We start from the raw sequence: 23,567 nt of genomic DNA, 5'->3' as shown, positions 1-23,567 counted from the left end.
GTTGCAGTTGCCCTTGAACTGGGCAAAAAAAAGGTTATCTATTTTCTAGTAATTACATTTTTCATCCTGTGGAATCAAAATGGCATTAAAAGTTACAAATCAAATGATTTTTAACTACACAAACAACACATTGGAAGAAGTCAGCAGGCCAGGCAGCATCTATGTAAAAAAGTAAACAGTTGATGGTGTGGGCTGACACCTTCTTCAGGTCTGATGAATGATATGTTTTATTAAGATAATCGATTTTTTTTTTCTTTGAAGAGTAGAGTAGAAGTGAAAGTACCTGAACATCTGGTGATATATCAATCTTTCCCAGTGATCCCAGAAAGTCCAATGCAGCAAGACGAACATGATCAGGAGGATTTAAAGGTAGAAGAAAACTGAGAAATAATACCACCTATTGCATAAATAAGATTAATTATTACATTAAGGAAATCATTCAGCAGTTTCTGCAGAACAGATCAGGAAACCAACAAATCCCATCTGTTGGTCATCCCAAATGATCAAGTGTTGCATCCATTTTCAATTATTCACTACAATCATTTCCTAATTGTATCAGTCTGTATTTTAAAGGAGAGCTTATGGAATGTTCTGGGTTTGCAGTGATCAACGTTTTTATTCAGCTAGCTAAATAGCAAGTTGACAATTTCCAATATTCATCTATCTTGATCTCATAAGAACTAGCTTCAGATTCTCTTTATCACAAAAGGATCCCCTGCAGTCTGAACCAAGTAATCTCCAACACTCAATTTTATCACCATCGCCCTTCACCCACAGAAAATAAAACTAGGTCCTTCATTTGACTCCAAATACCCGTTGGGCAACTAACCCAAATATTGGTTAGGTCACACTTTGGGTTATTTGTGCTTGTTATGGTTACCGCACTATATGAAAGATGTGATTAAGCTACAGAATGTGCAGAAAAGATTCATGAGAATATTGAATATAATTTGAAGGTGTGAAGACCTTGAGTTATAAGGAGAAATTGGATAAGCTGGGTCTAGATTTCCTGGAGCATGGGAGGCTGAGGGGTGACATGATGGAGAATATATAGCCAAAAAGATAAAAAGCCATTGCCTGTTTCCAATGATAGTGGTGTCCAGCTCTTCAGGGCATGAGTTTAAGGTAAGAGAGAAGAAATTTAAATGGGATCTAAGCAGTAATTATTTTTACACAAAGAGTAGATGGTATCTGGAATGAGAAGGTGGAGGCAGAAACAGTAACTATATCTGCACTGGTACTTGAAAGTGCAAGGTATAGAGATATGGCCATATTGCAGGCAAGTGAGAGTAGTATAGAGAGTCTTTTGAACAGTCTTGGGCCCATTACGTAGGAAAGGATTGGTTGACATTTGAGGGTTCAGAGGAGGTTCACAAGAATGGTTCTGGGAATGAAAGGTTTATTGTATGAGGTGTGATTAATGGCTCTGGGCCTTGCTGGAATTTGTCAAGTCACTTTTATTGTCATTTCGACCATAACTGCTGGTACAGTACATAGTAAAAATGAGATGTTTTTCAGGATTATGGTGTTACATGACACAGTACAAAAACTAGACTGAACTATGTAAAAAACAACACCAAGAAAACTACACTAGACTACAGACCTACACAGGACTGCGTAAAGTGCACAAGAACAGTGCAGGCATTACAATAAATACACAGTCCAGGCTCTGGGTATTGAGGAGTCTGATAGCTTGGGGGAAGAAACTGTTATATAGTCTGGTCGTGAGAGCCCGAATGCTTCGGAGCCTTTTCCCAGATGGCAGGAGGGAGAAGAGATTGTATGCGGGGTGCATGGGGTCCTTCATAATGCTGTTTCCTTTGCGGATGCAGCGTGTAATGTAAATGTCTGTGATGGTGGGAAGAGAGACCCTGATGATCTCAGCTGACCTCTCTATCTATCCGCTGCAGGGTCTTGTGATCTGAGATGGTGCAATTTCCGAACCAGGCAGTGATGCAGCAGGTCAGGCAGCATCCGTGGAAACAAGCAGTCAATGTTTCAGGCCGAGACCCTTCGTCAGGACTGAAGAGGGAAGGGGCAGGGGCCCTATAAAGAAGGTGGGGGGAGGGTGGAAAGGAGAAGGCTGGTAGATGCCAGGTAAAAAACCAATAAGAGAAAGGTCGAGGGGTGGGGAAGCAGGGAAGGGATAGACAGGAAAGCTGAAGAAGGAATGTAAGGGGAAAGCACTATGGGTAGTAGAGGGTGGAATCATGAGAGAGGTGATAGGCAGATGGAGGAGGAGGCAGAGTGAAACTGGGATGGGGAGGGAATTAGCAGAAGTTGGAGAATTCAATGTTCATGCCAAGGGGCTGGAGACTACCCAGATGGTATATGAGGTGTTGCTCCTCCATCCTGAGTTTGGCCTCATCATGGCAGTAGAGGAGGCCATGTATGGACATATCTGAATGGGAATGTGAAGCAGAGTTGAAGTGGGTGGCAACCGGGAGATCCTGTCTATATATCCTAATCAATTTATGGCTGGACCTCAAGATCATTCCTACTTACAATTTCATAGAAAGCTACATCAATAAAAATGCTGTGGCCCATGTTGAAACTACATTAAAAATCCTCGTAGCGACCTCAAACTTTTATTTTTAGTGTCCTGTGTCTCACAAACCAAAGTACCTAGCATCTCTTCAAATTCATTCTACCCAATTTCCTTGTTCCCCTTCATCTTTCAATAGCAGCATGTAGCCAGTAGCACAAACTAAATTCTAAATTTCTAGCAATGAAGTTAAGTTCACCCATAATCAGCATTACCTCAGCAATCAATGTGTCACCTAAAACACAAATCAGGCTTGCGGTGAGAGAAAGGAGTAGGGTAACTGTCTGCTGAACACAGCACCGGCTCAACACCTGTATGAGCAACAGGAAAAACTGTTAAAATGAAAACAAATTATTAAGTATTATATAAACAGAAAATAGTAAACAAATTGAGCTGGCTTATAGCTAGCAGTTTCAAAGGGAACTGCTGGCTATTAGCCATTTGTATGTTAGGATCTCTTGGGCTTGAGCATCTGCATGGTCAAAAATGTCTGAGTGGTATATGTATGTGATGGCCTCCTCTTTCTGGATCAAAGATAACCTGACCCTCAGTTCATGCCAGGGAATGGTAACCTCCATTCATTTGAATTAAATTAATGAAGTGTAGGGAAAAAATGCTTTATCTGTTTAACTTCACTTTAATGTTTTTAATTATTGGGTCATGTTTAATGCTTTTCATTAAATTTAATATTTTTTTTAAACCCTGACTTACACATTGAAAAACTATTAGAATAGTTGCTTCTTACAAAACAGTGCACATTCCACCTCAACAGGTAGTTGTCTTACGGGGTCTCTGAAATGTTCAGACCAGGAAGATACTACAGGTACTATAGTACATTTGAGAGTGGCAAGTAGGGCAGTGTTAAAAGTATTTGTGGATTAAGTAGCAAGTGTGAGAGCAGAAGTTCAACTGGAAGATATGGAGCAGGCATATATTTCACTGAAGTTCTAGATGAGATTGGTGAAGTGCAATTAGGATATCTATTTAACTTATTCTAGGTGATTAAAAACAAATGCTTGTATTTTGGATTATGTACTTGTAGCATTTTCAAAGGTTTAATTATGCAAGTATATTTGTAGCCGACATGATTAAAGCATTAAGACACTCTCCCTAAATCATGGAAAGGATTCATTATTGAAGCAGAGGGGTAGAATTCTGTGGTTGATGACAGTACTTGGCTATGATTGTTTCTACACTGTCCTGATCGCTTAATTGAAGTAATACGATGTTGTTCGTAGAATAGCAATGCTTATAGGTTGAGTCTCAGGAACATTTTATTTATTTTGCTCACCTGTTCCACAGTGAGGAATGGCCATATCTGGCACAGAGTTTCTGTGACTACCAGCTGTAACTCTGAAGTCAAGCCTTCCCCATTGGCATTACACACAGCCAACAAAGCAGCAAGGGCAACATTCTGATAAAAACAAAAATGCCTGTGAGGTATGAATTCTACAACACTCAAAGGCGATGTTTTAATTAAAGAGTTACTATCAAATGATCATGCAACACAGAAACAGACCCCTAAGCCCACAGTAGCCATGCTGACCAGCAAACACCTATCCCATATTTCCATCAGCTCTTTCTTGCTCCTAATCCTACTGCCATCCTTTATAACTGAGATGATTTAAGTAGGACTTCAGTACATTGGAAAAAACTGGAGCACCTGAAGAAAACCCAGAGTCACATAGAGAACATACAAACTCCGTACAGACAAGATTGAACCCAGGCATCTGGAGTTCTGATGCTGCAATGCTAATGGCATTATTTAGCATGGTTTTAATGAATTATTTTTTTAACACCAAGAATTATATGCCAGTTATGAAAGAAACAAAGAAAATGCAATACAGAAACAAGAGCAGGAAAGTAGGGTGATAGTGGATTGTTCTTTACCATTGGTCATAATTTGGGGGATAATCAAAAATTTGTCTCAAATGATAATTTCAAATAAAATTCCTTTAGCCCCCTCCCACTGTGCTTAGTCACTCACAACAGAGAATTAGCAAAAGAACCTTGCCCCAAGACCTTTGGTCCCTTTTGCCTAGTCCACACTGTTCTGCTCCATGTGATCCAAGACTCAACCTTCCCAACAGAAAATATGGCAAACTGAAGTAAAGAAGGCCATTTTAACTCAATCAGCTGGCTGCACTCAAAATATATGACAGCTGGTTGCTTTAACACATCCTGAATACTTCTGAGTGTGAAAATATATATACTGTGATTAAAAGTTAACACAAAGATTTAAAATAATAAAGATGCTCTATCCACCTTTCTCACAGCAGTCTGTTTTCCCCAAGGTAAAAATGAGATCTCAGGAATGGAAAGGCTACAGGAAGTGATAGAATCAACCCAGTCCATCACAGGCAAAGTCCTCTGTACAACTGGGCACATTGACATGAGAAAGTAGCGTCCATCATCAGGAATCCCCACCATCCAGACCATACCGTCTTCTCACTACTATCATCAGGCAGGAGGTACCACAGCCTTTAGCCTCACATCACTAAGTTCTGGAACTGTTACTGTCCTACAACCATTAAGCTCCTGTACTGGTGTGGACAATTTCAATCACCACAATTCTGATGTTATTCCATAACCTACAGATTCACTTTCAAAGATTCTACTACTCACGTTCTCAGTATTATTTAATTTTTATTTTCACAATTTGTCTTCTTTTGCACATTGGTTGTTTGTCAGTCTTTATGTACAGTTTTTCATAAATTCTATTGTATTTCTTTACTTTCCTGTAAGTGCCTTCAAGAAAATGGATCACAGGATAGTAAAAGGTAACATAAACATACTTTCATACTAAATTTACTTTGACTTTAACTTGGAAGGTTAAAGGAGAGGGTGTGGCACAAAATTGATGCTGTCAAGAGAACATGTGATGGAATGGGTAGACTGCCAAGAGAGCATTCCAATATGTTCTTTCATCTTTCACTTGCCAAAATAATCATGATGGGGTGTGGCACTGCTGATCAGAGATAGTGTCACGGCTGCAGAAAAGGAGGAAGTCATGAAGGGATCGTCTACTGAGTCTCTGTGGGTGGAAGTTAGGAATAGGAAGGGGTCTATAACTCTACAGGGTATTTTTTTTATATAGACCACCCAATAGTAACAGGGACATCGAGGTTCAGATAGGGAGGCAGATTCTAGAAAAGTGCAATAATAACAGGGTTGTTGTGGTGGGAGATTTTAATTTCCTCAATATTGATTGGCATCTCCCAGAGCAAGGGGTATAGATGGGGTGGAGTTTGTTAGGTATGTTCAGGAAGGTTTCCTGACACAATATGTAGATAAGCCTACAAGAGGAGAGGCTGTACTTGATCTGGTATTGGGAAATGAACCTGGTCAGGTGTCAGGTCTCCCAGTGGGAGAGCATTTTGGAGATAGTGATCACAATTCTATCTTCTTTACCATAGCATTGGATAGGAATAGGAAGAGGCAAGTTAGGAAAGTGTTTCATTGCAGTAAGGGGAAATATGAAGCTATCAGGCAGGAACTTGGAAGCATAAATTGGGAACAGATGTTCTCAGGGAAATGTACGGCAGAAATGTGACAAATGTCAGAGGATACTTCCGTGGTGTTCTGCACAGGTACATTCCAATGAGACAGGGAAAGGATGGTAGGGTACAGGAACCATGGTGTATAAAGGCTGTTGAAAATCTTGGCAAGAAGAAAGAAAGCTTATGAAAGGTTCAAAAAGCTGGGTAATGATAGAGATCTAGAAACTATAAGGCTAGCAGGAAGGTGCTTAAGAATGAAATTTGGAGAGCCAGAAGGGGCCATGAGAAAGCCTTGGTGAGCAGGATTAAGGAAAAGCCCAAGGCATTCTACAAGTATGTAAAGAGCAAGAGGATAAGATGTGAGAAATAGGACCAATAATTGTGACAGCGGAAAAGTGTGTATGGAACCACAGGAGATAGTGGAGGTACTTAATGAATACTTTGCCTCAGTATTCACTACAAAAAAGGACCTTTGCGATTGTAGAGATGACTTACAGTGGCAGACTGAAAAGCTTGAGCATATAGACATTAAGAAAGAGGATGTGCTAGAGCTTTTGGAAAGCATCAAGTTGGATAAGTTACTGGGACTGGATGAGATATACCCCAGGCTACTGTGGAAGGCAAGGGAGGAGGTTGCTGAGCATCAGGCAATGATCTTTGCATCATCAATGGGGATGGGAGAGGTTCTGGAGGATTGGAGGGTTGCAGATGTTGTTCCCTTATTCAAGAAAGGGAGCAGAGATAGCCCAGGAAATTGTAGACCAGTGAGTCTTACTTCAGTGGTTGGTAAGTTGATGGTGAAGATCCTGAGAGACAAGATTTATGAACATTTGGAGAGGCATAATACAATTAGGAATAGTCAGCATGGCTTTGTCAAAGGCAGGTCATGCCTTACGAGCCTGAATGAATTTTTTGAGGATGTGACTAAACACATTAATGAAGGAAGAGCAGTAGATGTAGTGTATATGGATTTCAGCAAGGCATTTGATAAGGTACCCCATGCAAGGCTTATTGAGAAAGTACAGAAACATGGGATCCAAGGGGACCTTGCTTACTGGATCCAGAATTGACTTGCCCACAGAAGGGAAAGAGCAGTTGTAGATGGGTCATATTCTGCATGGAGGTGGGTGACCAGTGGTGTGCCTCAGGGATCTGTTCTGGGACCCCTTATCTTCATGAATTTTATAAATGACCTGAATGAGAAGTGTAAGGATGGATTAGTAAATTTGCTGATGACACAAAGTTGGGGGTGTTGTGGATAGTATGGAGGGCTGTTAGAGGCTACAGCAGGACATCAATAGGATGCAAAACTGGGCTGAGAAGTAGCAGATGGAATTCAACCCAGATAAGTGTGAGGTGGTTCATTTTGGTAGGCCAAATATGATGGTAGTTTTAATGGTAAGACTCTTGGCACTGTGGAGGATCAAAGGGATCTTGGGGTCCAAGTCCATAGGACACTCAAAGCTGCTGCGCAGGTTGACTGTGTGGTTAAGAAGGCATATAGTGCATTGGCGTTCATCAACTGTGGGATTGAATTCAAGAGCCAATAGGTAATGTTACAGCTATTTAGGACCCTGGTCAGACCCCACAAGGAGTACTGCGTTCAGTTCTGGTCACCTCAGTACAGGAAGGAGGTGGATACTACAGAAAGGGTGCAGAGGAGATTTACAAGGATGTTGCCTGGATTGAGGAGCATGCCTTATGAGAATAGGTTGAGTGACCTTGCCCTTTTCTCCTTGGAGCGACAGAAGATAAGAAGTGACCTGATAGAGGTGCATAAGATGATGAGAGTTGATCATGTGGATAGTCAGAGGCTTCTTCCCAGGGCTGAAATGGCTAACGTGAGAGGGCACAGTTTTAAGGTGCTTGGAAGTAGGTACAGAGGGGATGTCGAGGGTAAGTTTTTAGTTATGCAGAGAGTGGTGAGTGCATGGAATGAGCTGCTGGCAGCGGTGGTGGAGGCAGATATGATTAGTTCTTTTAAGAGACTCCTGGATAGGTACATGGATCTTAGAAAAATAGAGGGCTATGGGTAACGCTAGGTAATTTCCAAAATAAGTACATGTTCGGCACAGCATTGTGGGCTGAAAGGCCTGTATTGTGCTGTAGGTTTTCTATGTTTCTATGATCTTGAAGAGCTGAAGAATGAATAACTGAATAATGAAATTTGTTTCCTTTTCATATACTTCTGTAAAAATTGGATATCATATCTTACCACTTGTTCCAGTTCACCCAAGGACTGTTTGCTGTTTTGCCATCTTTTGCACTGGTCAGTTGCTGTCCTGGTAACATCAGAAGTAACAGATTTTTGAAGCTCAGGAGTCAGAGCTTTAATATCAACTTGACGCCATAGCAATAAATTGCTTGCCTCTTTGGGAGTAAACCTTTTCACAAATATAACCTATAGGCAGCGAAATGAAGACAATAATTCAAAATGAAAATGCATTTCCACTACAACCTAAATGTTTCCTTCTGCAAACCCTTTGAGACGTTGCAAATGATGATAGTCATGGGTTATCAAGCCTCCATCACAGAGTCATCATTTCAAATTTAAGAGATGAAAATAACATGGAAAAACATTAGAGTTTGAATGTACATTTTGACAAAAAATATAAAAATTCTTTTTATTAAATTTCCTCCTCCATGCGTCATACATTATATCTTTACAAATCCATTTGTTCTCCATTATAACTACTACTCATGGCAGAGTTTCCAGGGTGCCAATCAACTGTGATCATAACAACATCACAATTAAGCAATGTCTGCATATTTACAAGACTATGTAGGGCAAAAACAAAAAGAGTACAGTACTTTTCTAGTGGAGTCCAGAAAAAGATAGAATAATCTTAATATCAGAATTGGGTCATTTATGAGTAAAACCAATTGGCACTTTTTCCTTTCAGCAATTGATGGAAATGTGTGATTAAAAACTCCAAAAATGTTGTGGATGCTAAGCAATTAAAATGTTGAGAGACAAGACCAGTAGTTTTTTTTGTCAAGCAAGCATATCAAAACACATCAAAGAAAAGTCTCTATGCAGAGTTGACTGCGAGCTTGAAGATCTTGACCTCAGCACCATTGATGTAAACAGGAGCATGTGCATCACCCTGCTTCCTGAAGTCAATGACCAGGTCTTTTGTTTTGATGACATTGAGGAAAAGGTTGCTGTCATGACACCATGCCAATAGACTCTTCATTTCCTTCCTGTACTCTGACTCATCATTATTTGTGATGCAGCCTACTACAGTGATGTCATCCGCAAACCTGTAGATGGAATTAGAGCAAAATCAAGCCACGCAGTTGTGAATACATATGAAGTAAGGGCCGGAAGGGCCATTTGGGGTGCCATAGTTGAGGATAATCTGGAAGTGTTATTACCTATCTTTTCAGATTGGAGTCTGTTTATCAGAAAGTCAAGAATTCAGTTGCAAAGGGAGGTGCTGACTTGGGAGAAGTCTTTGTTCCTCAATAAATATAAGGCTGATCAGCCTTGAATGTCTACTTGAGAATACAGCCTCAGAAAGGGTAAGACGAGGGAACATATACCAGTGCTCATAGATGGATCAGAAGTGGAAAGAGTGAGCAATTTCAAGTCCCTGGATGTCAAGTTGTCACGTTTTATTGTCATTTCGACCATAACTACTGGTACAGTACACAATAAAAACGAGACAAAGTTTTTCAGGACCATGGTGCTACATGAAACAATACAAAAACTACACTGAACTACGTGAAAACAACACAGAAAAAAACTAGACCACAGACATCCTTGGCCCAACATATCGATCCACCTACAAAGAAGGAACAACAGCAGCTATATTTCATTAGGAACTTGAGGAATTTTGGATGTCCCCAAAGACACTCACAAATTTCTACAGATGTACTGTGGAGCATTCTAATTGGCTGCATCACCGGGGGGGGGGGGGGGGGTGATTACTGCACAGAGTCACACAGGATCAAAATGAGCTGCAGAGAGCTGTAAACTTAGCTCCAACATGGGCACTAGCCTCCATAGTATCCACATTTTCAAGGGGTAATGTTTCAAAAAGGGACCACCCATCATTAAGGACTCTTAACACCCAGGACATCCCCTATTCTCATTGCTACCATCAGAAAGGAGGTACAGGAGACTGAAGACATACACTCAATGATTCAGGGACAGCTTCTTCCCCTCTGCCATCAGATTTTTGAATGGACATTGAACCCATGAACACTACCTCACTACTGTTTTATTTCTATTTTAGCACTACTTATTTTTTTATATATACACACGCACACACACTTAACTAATACACAGCTTTTTCTCTCTATTATTATGTGCATTGTACTGCTGCTGCAAAGACAATGAATTTCAAAATTTATGCCAGTGATATTAAATCTGATTCTGACTTCTAATAGAAAAACTTCCAATAATACAACATTCTATATATTACACTGGACAAATTCACACAAAAGTCCATGAGCCAAAGCGGAATAAATTCATAAATGAAGCCATGCACCTGTGTACTTTGAATTGGCCATTATCCAGGGATTTTATATTGATATCATTATACAGAAAATGGACTACAGTTACTCATCCATTAAAACCTTTGATGGCAATCACTCTTGCGGATGAAAGTGCCATAGAAAACATATGTAAATTAGGTCAATGTTTGCTGAGCACTTCCATTTAAAGAAATCCCGAACTTCCAGTCACCTGAATCTTTAATTCTTCACCCCCACTCTTTCGTCCCCTACATGTTCAAAAAAAAATCTAATGCAAACTCAAGAAATAAACTTCCATCTCTGAGTACATTGAAATCTTCAAGACTTTCTTTCCCTCCTCAGATGTAATTGTGTCTCTTAGTTTCAATTATTTTTTACAGATTTCCAAATGGTGTTTTGATTTAGAGTAACTGTTACTTGAGAATTTTGGTCCACCCCCTAACCTAGAGATTCCCTCTGGTGACAAAAGAGACTGCAGATGCTGGAAAAGCTTCACCTCTCCTCCCCTCTGCATCTCTGTAGAACAAAGGACCCTACAGAAACTCTTGGCAATTCTGGACAATGTTTCTCACCCTCTGCATGCCACCTTGGCTGAACAGAGGGGCACTTTTAGTAACAGACAAAGACAACTGCGCTGCGCTATAACAATTACCTTCAGCCATTAGGCTCCATAATGAGTCAACCTATAGCCAGGGAAGTGGTGACCACCTCCTGTTTGACCGAGGTAACTTTTTTAAAAATTCTTTTTTACTTCTCTTCTAATATTTGTATTTCTGTGTACCTGTAATGTTATTGTGACACTGTAATTACCTTTGGGATCAATAAAGTATCTAACTTTCTATCTATCTTAATATGCTTGTTTTCTCTATTTTTTTCAGTGCAGGTAAGGATCCTTGGTGCCAGCTCTGCTTCAGTGTTTAGAGATCTTATGAACTGATGAGTGTTACAACAGTTTGTTTTTGTTATCATAACTACTGCCTGTCACTTCTAGTATTCAGATTATTCAAAACTTGCTTAGCTATATGAACGTTATGTTGATGCATCTGTCAAAGTTATTGCTTGATGTCAAATGGCAGTTTTGATTAAACTGATTATACCCTCCACATTTCACAACACAACTAGTTTGGAAAAAAGAGAGTAACAGAATATAAAAACAAGGGTGGAATGCTGAGACATTTCAGAGACTGGTGAGGCTTTACTTGGAGTATTGTGAGCAATTTTGAGCCCCTTAACTAAGAAAGGATGTGCTGACATTGGAGAGGGCTCAAAGGAAGTTCACGAAAATGATTCCGAGAATGAAAGGCTTATCATGTGAGGAATATCTGATGACTCTGGACCTTTACTCGCTGCAATTTAGAAGAATGAAGGGGGATCTCACTGAAACCTATTGAATGTTGAAAAGTCTAGACAGAGTGTCAGTGGAGAGGGTGTTTTTTATAGTGGGGGAGTCTAGTATCAGAGGGCACAACCTCAGAATAGAGGGACATCTATTTAAAACGGAGATTAGGATGAAGGTGCTGAATCTGTGGAATTCATTGCCACAGGGAGCTGGGTGTATTTAAGACAGAGGTTGACAGATTCTTGATAAAGTCGGGGTGTGAAATGTTACAGGAAAAAGGCAAGAGAGTGATGTGGAGAGTGAAAAGTATCAACCATAATGAAATGGTGGAGCAGACTCGATGGGACAAGTGGCCTATTTCTGCCCCTACATCTTATGGACTCTGACAGAGTGAGAGTAGCAAGCTTAAAAGAGACAGAGCTTAAAAGAAGTTGGCCTTGGGACTTGCTTGTGAGTTTATAGGAATTTAAAAGAGGAAGGTTTGCTAATTGTTAGTTAATAGTTGATTGGCTTATTGGCTAATTAACAGCAAGGAATAACAAGGAGAGTGGCTATTGTGAGAGTGGCCAGAGTAGAGTGGAGAGCTGAAGCTCAAGAAGCTTCTGTGTGAAGAGGCTAAGTAAGTGGCCCAACTGTTGGGAATGGGAAGGATCTGTAAAAAGGCTTTGGTGATGAGGCACAGGTAAGGTTTTATTTTGCTGTTGATCTTCAGTGTCAGCTGGGGACCAACAGCCTTGCAGGGAAATTTGCTAGTGCTACACAGGAGGGCTTAAACTAGATTGTTGGGGGAGCGGAACTCTGAGCTGGAGCAAGTCATGGGATAAACCAGAAGCCAGCAAAAGCAACTTCAGTAATCAAGATAGCCAGGGCCACACGAAGTTTGATTAGTAGTAGTCAGGATAGCTTTGTGCTTTGGAAACCATGCTTGATGAACTTTCAGAGTTGTGTGGCCTTTGTTTTTTGAAATAACTAAAAAGATAGATGAGGGTAGGGTAATGGATTTTAGCAAGGCTTTCAACAAGGTAGGTTGACCTGGAAGGTTAGATCCCATGGAATCCAGAGAAAGCTAACCCTGGCTTGGAGGTAGGTTGCAGAAAGATGGTAGCTGAAGGTCATTTCTCAGAATGGAGGTCAGTGACTAATGGTATGGCATAGGAGTTGGAGTTGGGATACTTGTTTTTAATATGTATACAAATGACTTGGATGCAAGTACACAAGGCTTAATCAGTAAATTTGCCGATGACACAAAATTAGGAGGTGTTGATAGTGAAGACTATTGTACAGGAGGCTTTTATCAGTGAGGAAGGAGGGCTGGGGAATAGCAAATGGATTTCAATACAAGGAAATGTGAGATGAAGCAGTTTGTAAAGTCAAACCAGTGCAGGATTTATACTATGAATGAGAGGGCATTAGGAACAAAAGAACCTAGGAGTACTAGTGCACAGTTCATTGAGAATGGTATCACAAGGTTGACAGGGTGGTCAAAAGCACATTTAGCATGCTGGCCTTCATCTGTCAGGGGGCTGAGTATAGGAGCCCGGACATGTTGCAGTTGTTGAAGCTGCACTTGGAGGACTGTTTTAGTTGTACTGTTATAGAAAGATGTGGTTAATGTGAAAAGAGTGTGGAACAGATTTGAGGATGTTGCATGGACTAGAGGAGATGAGTTGTAGAGTGAGGTTGGCTAAGCTAGGTTTTTATTCCTTGGAACATAAGAAAATAAGGAGTGACTTTTAGAGCTGTATAGAATTAAGGGCATAGGTAAGGTGAATGGTAGCAGTCTCATCACCAGGGTAGGGAGTCCGGAACGAGTGAGGACAGATATGAGTAAGAGGGAAAGAATTAAAAGGGATATGAAGGCCAATATTTTCACACAGGGAGGTGAGTATAAGAAATGAGCTTCCCAAGGAAGTGGTTGAGGTGATTACAATAATATTATTTAAGAAGCACGGGGGGGGGGGGGGGGGTGGAGTATGGACTGAACGCAGGAAATTTGGGACTAGATGGATGGGCACTGTGGTCGACAAGGACTCATTGGGCTGAAGAGACTGGACCTGTCCTGTATTGCTTTGACTCCAATGATCTAGTAGTATATGACCCATGCCAAGACAAAGTCAAATTATCCAGGATCTGAAACTACATCGCTGAAGAACTCTTCCAGAGCTTCATTAATGAAATGCTGTCTCCTGAAACGGCAATGTGATAGGTCTCAAATGTCATTGGGTCTATACATTTTGATGTATGGGTAATGAGAGAATAGTCTGAGTCTTTATGGTACTGGGTAATTAACCTGGCTTTACTTCACCACCCCTTCTACTCTTGTTCTATGTGTATTATCCAAACTGGATTTCCAATCATGAGGCCAATCCTGCAGCTTTCATTTATTATCTTAGTGACTCTCTTTCGTTACAGCACATTCCAAGATACTGTAGAATGTAAAGCAGAACAGCAAACTTTCTTATGACCACAATGTCAAAGTGGTCAGATGTTCCTACAATCTCAGTGCAGCAGAGACTTCAAATTCACTACAGCCAAGTACCACCAGTTTGATAACCAGGTAACATTTTAAATAACAGAAGGTGAAAAGGCAGCTAATTATATTGCATCATTATTCCCTGATCACAAAGAACTTGTCAATTAGGATATGTAATTTTTTTTCCTTCTGTAAAATGTAACACTTCTCTTGCTGGACTATTTCCAAATTAAAATCCTGGCATATGCTAAAACTGTTACAAGCCTTGGTAGGATATTTGTATTCTCCTTAAAATTAACTATTTTAAATTCTGCATTCGAACAGTATTGCAATTTTTGTGCTGACAATAAAAATGTACAAACTTGGTCATGCTACAGTGCTGAAACCATGAAATCTACATGGATTTTGAGTGGTCATTCAGAGTCATCTTTCAAGTATTAACCATACCCTGCTAGGACATTTACTTGATGCTAAAAGCAACCCCTTCTCTCTTACTAGTTACCTTATTACCCAATCTGTGGATTGGATTGCCATTGTTAGTATGACGACGGTTCAAAGCTCATGTTTATTTTCAGTTTAAAGTGCCACTAAAAATCAATGAAGGCTGTCACCTTTGCTCAAACTGCTCAACTCCTGGAGTTTATTTATGTAAAACATCTGAAAGACTAACCTGATGCTCTGCTGCCATAAGGAAAAGCAAACGTCGCAGGAGTAAAGATAAATGGGACAGTTGGTAACAATCTCCACAACAAGACTTCACCTGAAAATTAAGATACAACATTAATAAATCAAAAATGTACTAAACCCAAATAGGACTCTTCAAAAGTGATACAATTTTTCAATACCAATTAGTACTTGGCTGAAACCCAAAACATAAATAGCAATCCAATATTGATTAATGAAAGCCATTAAAACTTCTTCAAATTCCCCTCTTAGTGGGAATGGCTCCATGGCATATACAGTATACAATATACCTTTGAGTGTGAATAGGTCTTTAATCATAGATGAGATCATTAAATAACTCCATACAAAGAAACCAGTTGGCATCGATTTCAAAGGCAATGAATGATGTTGGTTGAAAAGTGGACATGGATGACAAGAAATATGGTAGTTATTTCCTCACAGGACTTATCCAGTGAAAAAGCTCAAATTTATTTGCCTCTTGATTATTGCATAAATCAACAATAATGTTAGCTAATTGTTATAAACAACTGCAATTAATCTATAACAAACACAGGTGTCCCCCGTTTTACAAAAGTTTGCTTTACACCACTTCACTTTTACGAAAGACCTACATTAGTACATATTTTGGCTAACCAAAAGAAATCCGAAGAGGATTTTCACTTTTATGAAAAAAGGCGTCTGCTTTAAACTTGTGTTTACCCCGAGACATGAAGCCTTGCGCGGGCAGGTGCGTGCGCATGCATGTATGTGCCGATTTCTTTCTCTACAAATTAGTTTTTGGCTAAATCTTCCCGATTCTGGTAAGTGTAACTACCTTGTACATACATTATTTCTACTTTATATAGAAAAGACGCCCGCTTTAAACTTGTGTTTACCCCGAGAAAGACTACCATGACTGTGAAGCCTTGCGCATGCATGTACGTGCCTTTTTTTTAGGTTTTATGTGCTATTTGGTATAATTTGGTAGGCTATTTTTAGGGTCTGGAAACACTCAAAAAAATTTCCATATAAATTAATGGTAATTGCTTCTTCGCTTTACGGCATTTCAGCTTACGAAAGGTTTCATAGGAACGCTCTACTTTCGGATACTGGGGGAAACCTGCAAATGAATCCTAAGATACTTGTTTCAGAAGAAAATTTAAGCTGTGATTTACTGCAATTAATACTTTGCATTTGCATGATTTCTCTGGGATATTTATTCAAAAGATTTACCATATTCTCAAAGTAATTCTACAGATTTGTTTACTTAAATCTGTACTTCAAGATTTTTTGTTTTAAATCTTGTAGAGTAAATGACAGTGTGGTCCAGTTGACCAAATGGTTTGACACTAAATTGTAATCTACATGTTTTCAGGAAATTCCTGAGAAACAGACAAATTCAACAAATTATAAAAGTACGGGTAGTACAAATGAAGATCTGTCAGCATTTCAGGCTATAGTCAGAAAATTGCATATTTGTAAAATGGACTTTATTGAAACAAAGAATGCCCTTTAATGTGACTAGTATAAAAGTAAAATATCACACATGCTGAAAATTGAAAAAATAAAAATGAAAAAAACATTCAAGGCAACAGCGGAAGAGAAAGAATTGAAATCATAGGAATTAAATTCCTACAATCGGAAGAAGATATGACATATTTCAAGTGGGTACTACTGTGTCTAGGTGGGTGCCTTTAAGTTTTTATGCACCTCTCTCTTAGCCCTTATGTAATATAGCTATCTCAAAACCTCATTTGGTTTAAGTTGCCAGGCAATTACCAGGAGACCAACTAGCCTAAGTGGAGGATCACTCACATGGACTGTTCATACCATCTCAACCAAATAAAGGTATGCTAATATGTACAATTAAAATCTATCCTGGCTACAGTCAATCTGAATCTGACTGAAGCATTTATAATTTTCTTTACCCAATCATTGTCTTAAGTATGAGAATGTCACACATGCTGTTAATCTGTTCAAAGATAAAATGTAAAATGATGATTAACAACAGTAGAAAGATTCAACAACACTAAACCGATCACTAACCTGGACAAGGTACTGAATAAAAGGTGATACAGCAAGCCCAATCCCCATTATTCTATCATACTTAACATTCAACCTGATCAAACCTAACATAGTCAGACTTTATACCCAAGTAATATTTTTACTAACTGAGCAAAATTGTAAACAACTTCTTCTACCTTTGAGTCCAAAGCAGCATCATTTATTTAAGATATATAAATCTGCAGAATTTTCAGAAAATCAAAATAGAAACAAATTTTGACCACTAACTGTATTTTAGGAGTGGAGGAAATTTGAAGGAAGTGAAAACAAATTTTGAAATATTTTAATGTTTCATGCATAAAATAGCAATTCCCCAATTTTTCCATTCACCATTTCAATATTTCAATCAAATAAATAAAAAAAATGAGGCAGTTTGAATTTTTTTTGGTTCTGGGCATTGCTAACAAGTATAGCATTTATTGTCCATTTGTAAATGCTCTCTAGAAGAAGCTGGTGAGTCACCTTCTGAGTTGCTGCTGGTCTTCTGGTGAAGGTTCTGAATAATAGGCAAAGTGTCATTAGGAAGGGTGTTCTATTAGGAAGCCAGGATGAAGCGCCAGTGATATTTTCCAAGTCAGGTAGGTGTGCAATTGGGGGTAGAACCTGCAGGTGGTGGTATCTGCTGCCCTTATCCTTCTTGTGGTGGAGATCCCTCATTTTGAAGGTGCTATTGGGGTAACCTAAGCAAGTTGCTGGGCTGCATTTTGTAGATGATATGCACTGCTTCTACTGTGACACCAGTGATAGAATGTTTAGAGTGGTGGATGGAGTTCCACTAAAGCGTTCTGCTTTAGTCTGAAGGTTGTCCAGATCTCACTGCATCATTTACTAGAGATTTGAGAATGAAATTCAGTGAAAATCCCAACTCAGTTGTAAAATACATTTTGCAAACTGCACACCAAGTCACATCACTTCACACAATATCTTAAAATGGTTTTGTTTGCTTACCAGGTCAGCTACGAGGGAGATGTGATGAGCACAAAGATCAGCAGTTCCATACCTGTAAGTGAAAAAATATTACAGACTAGGAATCTACCACTAACAAAAACTGTTCCAGTTCTTTAATTTTTCCAACAAGTTCCATGTCCTATGACAGTTAAATAGAACTACCTAACCTTTACTTAATGCTCTGAGAACTCAAATTTATTACAGTATGTCTAGAAGAATTTTTTTAATATGTTAAAGGAGTAGATTGAAAGGATTTGTGTAAATTACCAATCTGGTTATAATTTCATTTCCAGTACCTACCGTGCAAGAAAGCACCAAGTATCTGAAGCCAACAAAGCAGTTAATATATGAGGACCAAGTACGCCATCTAACAAAGAGCATTCCTAAAACAAAAATAAATTAGTAGTGTACCAACTTCTGTTTTAAAAATAACTTTAAGTAATGGAAATTTATAGCACTCTCAGAGTATCCTAATGTACTTTAAGTACAGTCACTCTCATAATTGCAACTAATGCAACTACCAGTTGGCACATGAGTCTCAAGCAGAACAGTCAAAATAATGACCAAACTCTTTTTTTGTGAGGTTGGTTGAGGTATGAATATTGGTCAGGAAGTTTTCACATTTGTTTCCTTTAAACCGTGCCACGAGATCTTTTATACTTGCACCCCAAGGGTATATGGGGCTTTTTTTTTATCCCCACGCTGCATCGGACAAAAAGTACTTCTGTCTAACAGGTCAACCTCCTTCCACGTAGTTAAATGTCATTCTAGAATACATGTTCGATTTTGTAGAGTATGAAACTTTTTTATTCAAGGATAATGGTGTTAGGTGTGAACTAAGGCATTCAATTAAACCAAAGTACTGAGGAATAGAGCTTGAAATCATGGCTGCGATCTGTCAATGAATGGATGATCACAAATGTAAATGTATATTATACTCCACATTCAGTTCAAGTGCACCCTCTCAAAGCAAAATGATGCAATAAAACATGCCATTTAAAATAAAGGAAAAATGTTGAAAGATGCGCCAGGACTAACATGTTTTTAGTAAAATAGTGCCAGTGTAATGTTTACTCGTCAGTTTGGACAAGTGACTCAGCATTACGTGACATCAAAAATTGTGACCCTAGACCAGGGGTTCCCAACCTGTTTTATGCCATGGATGCCTCTTAGGACAAATAGAGATAACATTCAAAATGACTTCAATAAATATTTAAAAACATTCAAAACAAATCCGGAATGCTAGATAATTTTCTGATTACAATGCTTTAACAATGACACAAAATTAAAACAATTAAGTACATTTAAACCAAATGAATGATCGAGCAATTAAGAGTTATGAGGGACTGGCATCGAAGAGGAGCAGAGGCCAGTATAACCAGCAAATCTATAATGAATAGTGGGGCAGACTTGGGTGGGGGGAGGGTTTGGTGACCAAGGACAGCATAAAGTTGGTCACTAGCAAAAGTGATAGAGTGAAGGATATCACTGATAATTAAAGCCTTCAGCTACAATGGTTTAAATCACCTGCAAAGGAATGGACAGATCTGACAGGTGTGCAAACACGTAAGCAGAAAATCTGTCCCATTAAGTTACCGGTCCTTCCCAAGTAATAAACACTCGACTTATGGACAGCAAGTACATATGAACCAGCATTTGCAAGATCTTTGGGATGGATGAGGACAGAGTTCCTGGCCCTTTGCCAGGTAGTAACAGGGCATTTTTACACCACCTCCCAAGCCACAACAACTGGAGACTTGTTGAGCCAAACAGAGCTGACAATCACCCTTCCTGTGCCTGCTCACTCTTTCATCACAGCTATTTCTGCAATCCACTCCCACACCCAGTTTTTGTTCATTTCTGACTTACAAACAGTTTAATTTCTGAACAGTTGTCAGGAATGGAAATCTGTCATAAATTATTGATTCGTATTTTTAAGGATGTAAGAATTATAGGCAAGAGGAGCTTTGTTACCCATTCCAAGCTGCCTTTAAGATGGTGGCAGCAAGTCACCCTCTCAACTACAATTATAAAGACAGTTGTACCTTGAACTGCTAAGTGTCTTACTAGAACATGAAAGACTGCATTTTAAATTCTAAAGATTTGGAGTCACAATGGTCCAGAACAGGTAAGGGTGGCAGATTTCCCCTCCTGATAGACATCCCTAAAAATATAGCTGGTTCACTAAAATTTACTAATGTTGTGATCATCATTATTAAACTTACTTTTAAAAACAAAATTAATTCAGGATTTTTAAACAGAGATTAAATTCCACAGCTGCCATTGGGATTTGAATTACATCCAAGCAAATGTTTTGCATCCTTTAGAAGTTACAATAATATCAATGTATCAACGACATTTTTTATGCAGGGACAAGAAACAAGAAAAAAAAAACTATATCAAATAAAAATGATTGAACTCAATAAACTGTGAAAATTTTCATTTGTCTCAGAACTAATATGAGTTTTCAAGAAAAATACTGTGAACACTTAAGATACATTTTAAAGAAATGTTGATGCGAGTGTTAATTTTAATTATCACTATTCTCTGATAAACTTTGTAAAATATAGTACCTGCATCATAAATTAGCAATATATCAATCGAACATGAACATTCATGTTCATTCATGGCTTTCAAGACAATTTCAATTATATCAATTTTGTTGGAGGGACAAAATGCAAGGAAAGAAAGCTCCTTTTCAAAACAGTTCGAAGACCGGAACATGCATTTTAAGTAAAAACTTACTCACCAGCTCTGGAAAATAAGAAGATGGAATGGATGTGATAAAAGAGCATAAGTGAGTGCATACATATTCATACAAACTGACACGTTGTTGAGCTTGCCCCTTACTCATCACACCTGGCAGCTGGACTGGCAAAGAAAGCTCCGCATAACACCTCTGTAAGTTACGAAACAGTGCATGCAACAGAGGTAAACTGAAATCAAAGGAAAAGATAGAGATTAGGTTCTAATAATATCTTCTCTAGAGAACATTTCTAATCCTTAACTTGTCCATTACATGTTATGTTAGTATATTGCTGCTGAAAACAGTTATTAATATTGCTCAAAGTCATGTAATTCTTACAGAATATCAGAAGAGTACAATACTAAAATCATTTCATATTCAGTTAATTACAGTTCTGGAATTACAGTTGTCTAATTGTCTAATTACAGTCAGGAACTATGGAGCATTAGTGGTGGAAAAATGGGAATTCTGAGATACAAGATTAATTTGCATTTAGAAAGATAAGGACTGAATAGGGATAACTAGCCTAACTTTATTTGTGGGAAATCACATCTCAAAACTTAATGAATTTTAAGAAAAGGTGACTAAGAGGACAGACGAGGGCAGGGTGGTAGATGTTGTCTAAATGGACTTTAACAAGGCCTTTGACAAACCTGCAAAATTACAACACATGGAATCCAGGGTGAGATAGCCAATTGAATACAAAATTACCTTGGTGGTAGGAGGCAGAGTATGGTAGTGGAAAATAGTTTTTAGATGTGACCAGAAGTGCGCCACAGGGAACAGTGCTAGTTCCACCAATCTTTGCCATAAATAAGATTTGGATGAGAATGCAGGTGGCATCATTAGTAAGTTTACAGACAACATCAAAATTGTAGTAAGTGGACTGTGAGGAGTGTTTTCTCACATTATAATGGGATATTAATCAACTCAGGGAAAAGGAACAGCAGATGGAATTTAACTTAGATAAACATTTTGAGAAGTTAAGCTCGAGCAGGACAAACACAGTAAATGGTAGGGCCATCGGGAGTACTTGCTGAACAGAGCGACGTATGGGTACAAATACATACCGGTAGTTCCCCGAAAGTGGTGACAGAGGTACTGACACACTTGTCTTCAGCAGATGGGGATGGGACATTGATACAGTAAAATAAAATGTTGGTTAGACCGCAGATGGAATGTTGTGTGCACTTCTGGTTGCCACACTATAGGAAATGTATGATTAAGACAAGATTCACAAAGATGTTGTGGAGACTGAGGTTTTTTGTTATAGGATGGGATTGGATTAGATGCCACTGTTTTCCCTGAAGCAAATGAGGCTGAGAGGGAATCATGTGGAGCAGAGTAGATAGCTACAGTCCTTCTCCCACATGAGAGGGCAAATATTTAAATGGGATCTGAGGGGCAACTTTTTCCCCCCACACAGAAGGAAGTGGGTATAAGAAACAAGCTGCCAGAGGAAGTGGTAGATGCTGGTACAATTACAATGTTTGGACAGGTACATGAATAAGAGAGGGTTAGATGGATATAGGTCAAATGAAGGCAAATGGTATAAGCCCAGGTTGGCATCTTGGCCTACATGAAGGAGTTGTGCCAGTGGGCCTGTTTCCCTGCTGTAATTCTTAATGACTCTAAGAAAATGCTCACCAATATCATTCTAATTAGCACTGTTGACTGCATATCAGTAGCCTTCCTTTACTGGAAATGTCTAAGCTCAGAAGAGGTCACCAACTAATCAACGGCCAGTCAATTTTACAGTTAATAGGTTTTTCGTTCAGCAGCATGACTTCAATTCAGGATGAAATCTTAAATATTAGCAAACAAAGCAGATGTTGTGAAAATCAAAGATATATTAGCTAGCACATCATATATAATTCAATATCATCTGCATTCCCTGCAATATCATGTGCATTGACACATTTGTCCACTGAGTTAAAGTATGTTCAGTCCACTAAAGAAACTATACAACAGCTAATATGTTGTTCAATGTATGTATTAATGAAGCATTATACAAAAGTATGCAGATGCTCTTTATGATTGCCTGCATTTCTTAATACAACTAAACTGCCAGCTTTGGTTCTGTTTTTTATTATTGGTAGAGTAGCAGACCTCACCTTGGCTTTTCATCTGAAAACTGACTACCAGAACACCAGAGGCTTTGAACTTCCTCAGACTGCGAAGGAAGCTTGTCCATGATGTTAATCAATAGTAAACATTGTGGAAAGACCAGCTCAGAACAGGAATCTTAACATGAAAGAAAGCACACACTTAGCAAAATATCATTACCAAAATAATAAGTGGCTGAAGCAAATTCAACAGGCCTTAACACAAAATTATGCCGTTTTCCCAGTACCTGTGCCAGCTTGACATAGTGAAACTGCAGTAGACCCGCTGATCTCAAAAGGGAAGAAACATGACAGACAGAGGACAATATCCATTTTATTTGACATAAAATGAATTTAAATGTAATTGTTTTTAATTACTTCTTACTTTTCTAATCTCTTAAAAATAATTTGACATATAGATAGTAGTTACTCTTAATGACAACTTTTATAGTTGTGGGTAAGGCCTCATCTGCTAGTCTGGCAATCCAGAGATGCCAAGACGATTAGATATGCTCAGAGGCTTTGTGCTATCCTTTGAGCCATGCAAATCAGCTGGAGGCAGATTACCTATGGAAGACTGAGCTCAAAGACGGTTAACAGAAGATCTGGCCCGTTATATTAACTGTGTCACTTAAAGTACATACTACAATCAAAATGCATAGTGACAACAAAGTAAAATGTTTTCAGTTTATAGATTAATGA

General features: G+C 38.9%; 1 protein-coding gene across 3 annotated transcripts in view; it reads right to left on the bottom strand.

The window, feature by feature from the left end:
- The window catches only part of firrm (fignl1 interacting regulator of recombination and mitosis), a 44,455-nt gene that overhangs the window by 4,493 nt on the left and 16,395 nt on the right, over positions 1–23,567 (bottom strand). For all 3 annotated transcript variants that reach the window (XM_073063224.1, XM_073063226.1, XM_073063225.1), the window contains exons 12-20: positions 22,875–23,004; positions 20,764–20,950; positions 18,315–18,397; positions 18,015–18,066; positions 15,010–15,099; positions 8,261–8,446; positions 3,837–3,959; positions 2,761–2,856; positions 284–397 (exon numbers count right to left, since the gene is read on the bottom strand). In XM_073063224.1, the coding sequence (XP_072919325.1) occupies positions 284–397; positions 2,761–2,856; positions 3,837–3,959; positions 8,261–8,446; positions 15,010–15,099; positions 18,015–18,066; positions 18,315–18,397; positions 20,764–20,950; positions 22,875–23,004 (1,061 nt within the window). The remainder of the gene's footprint in view (positions 1–283; positions 398–2,760; positions 2,857–3,836; positions 3,960–8,260; positions 8,447–15,009; positions 15,100–18,014; positions 18,067–18,314; positions 18,398–20,763; positions 20,951–22,874; positions 23,005–23,567) is intronic.

The sequence above is a fragment of the Hemitrygon akajei genome, chromosome 12, assembly GCF_048418815.1.
Source record: "Hemitrygon akajei chromosome 12, sHemAka1.3, whole genome shotgun sequence".
Taxonomy (NCBI): Eukaryota; Metazoa; Chordata; class Chondrichthyes; order Myliobatiformes; family Dasyatidae; genus Hemitrygon; species Hemitrygon akajei.
This window is presented reverse-complemented; position numbering and strand designations above follow the sequence as displayed.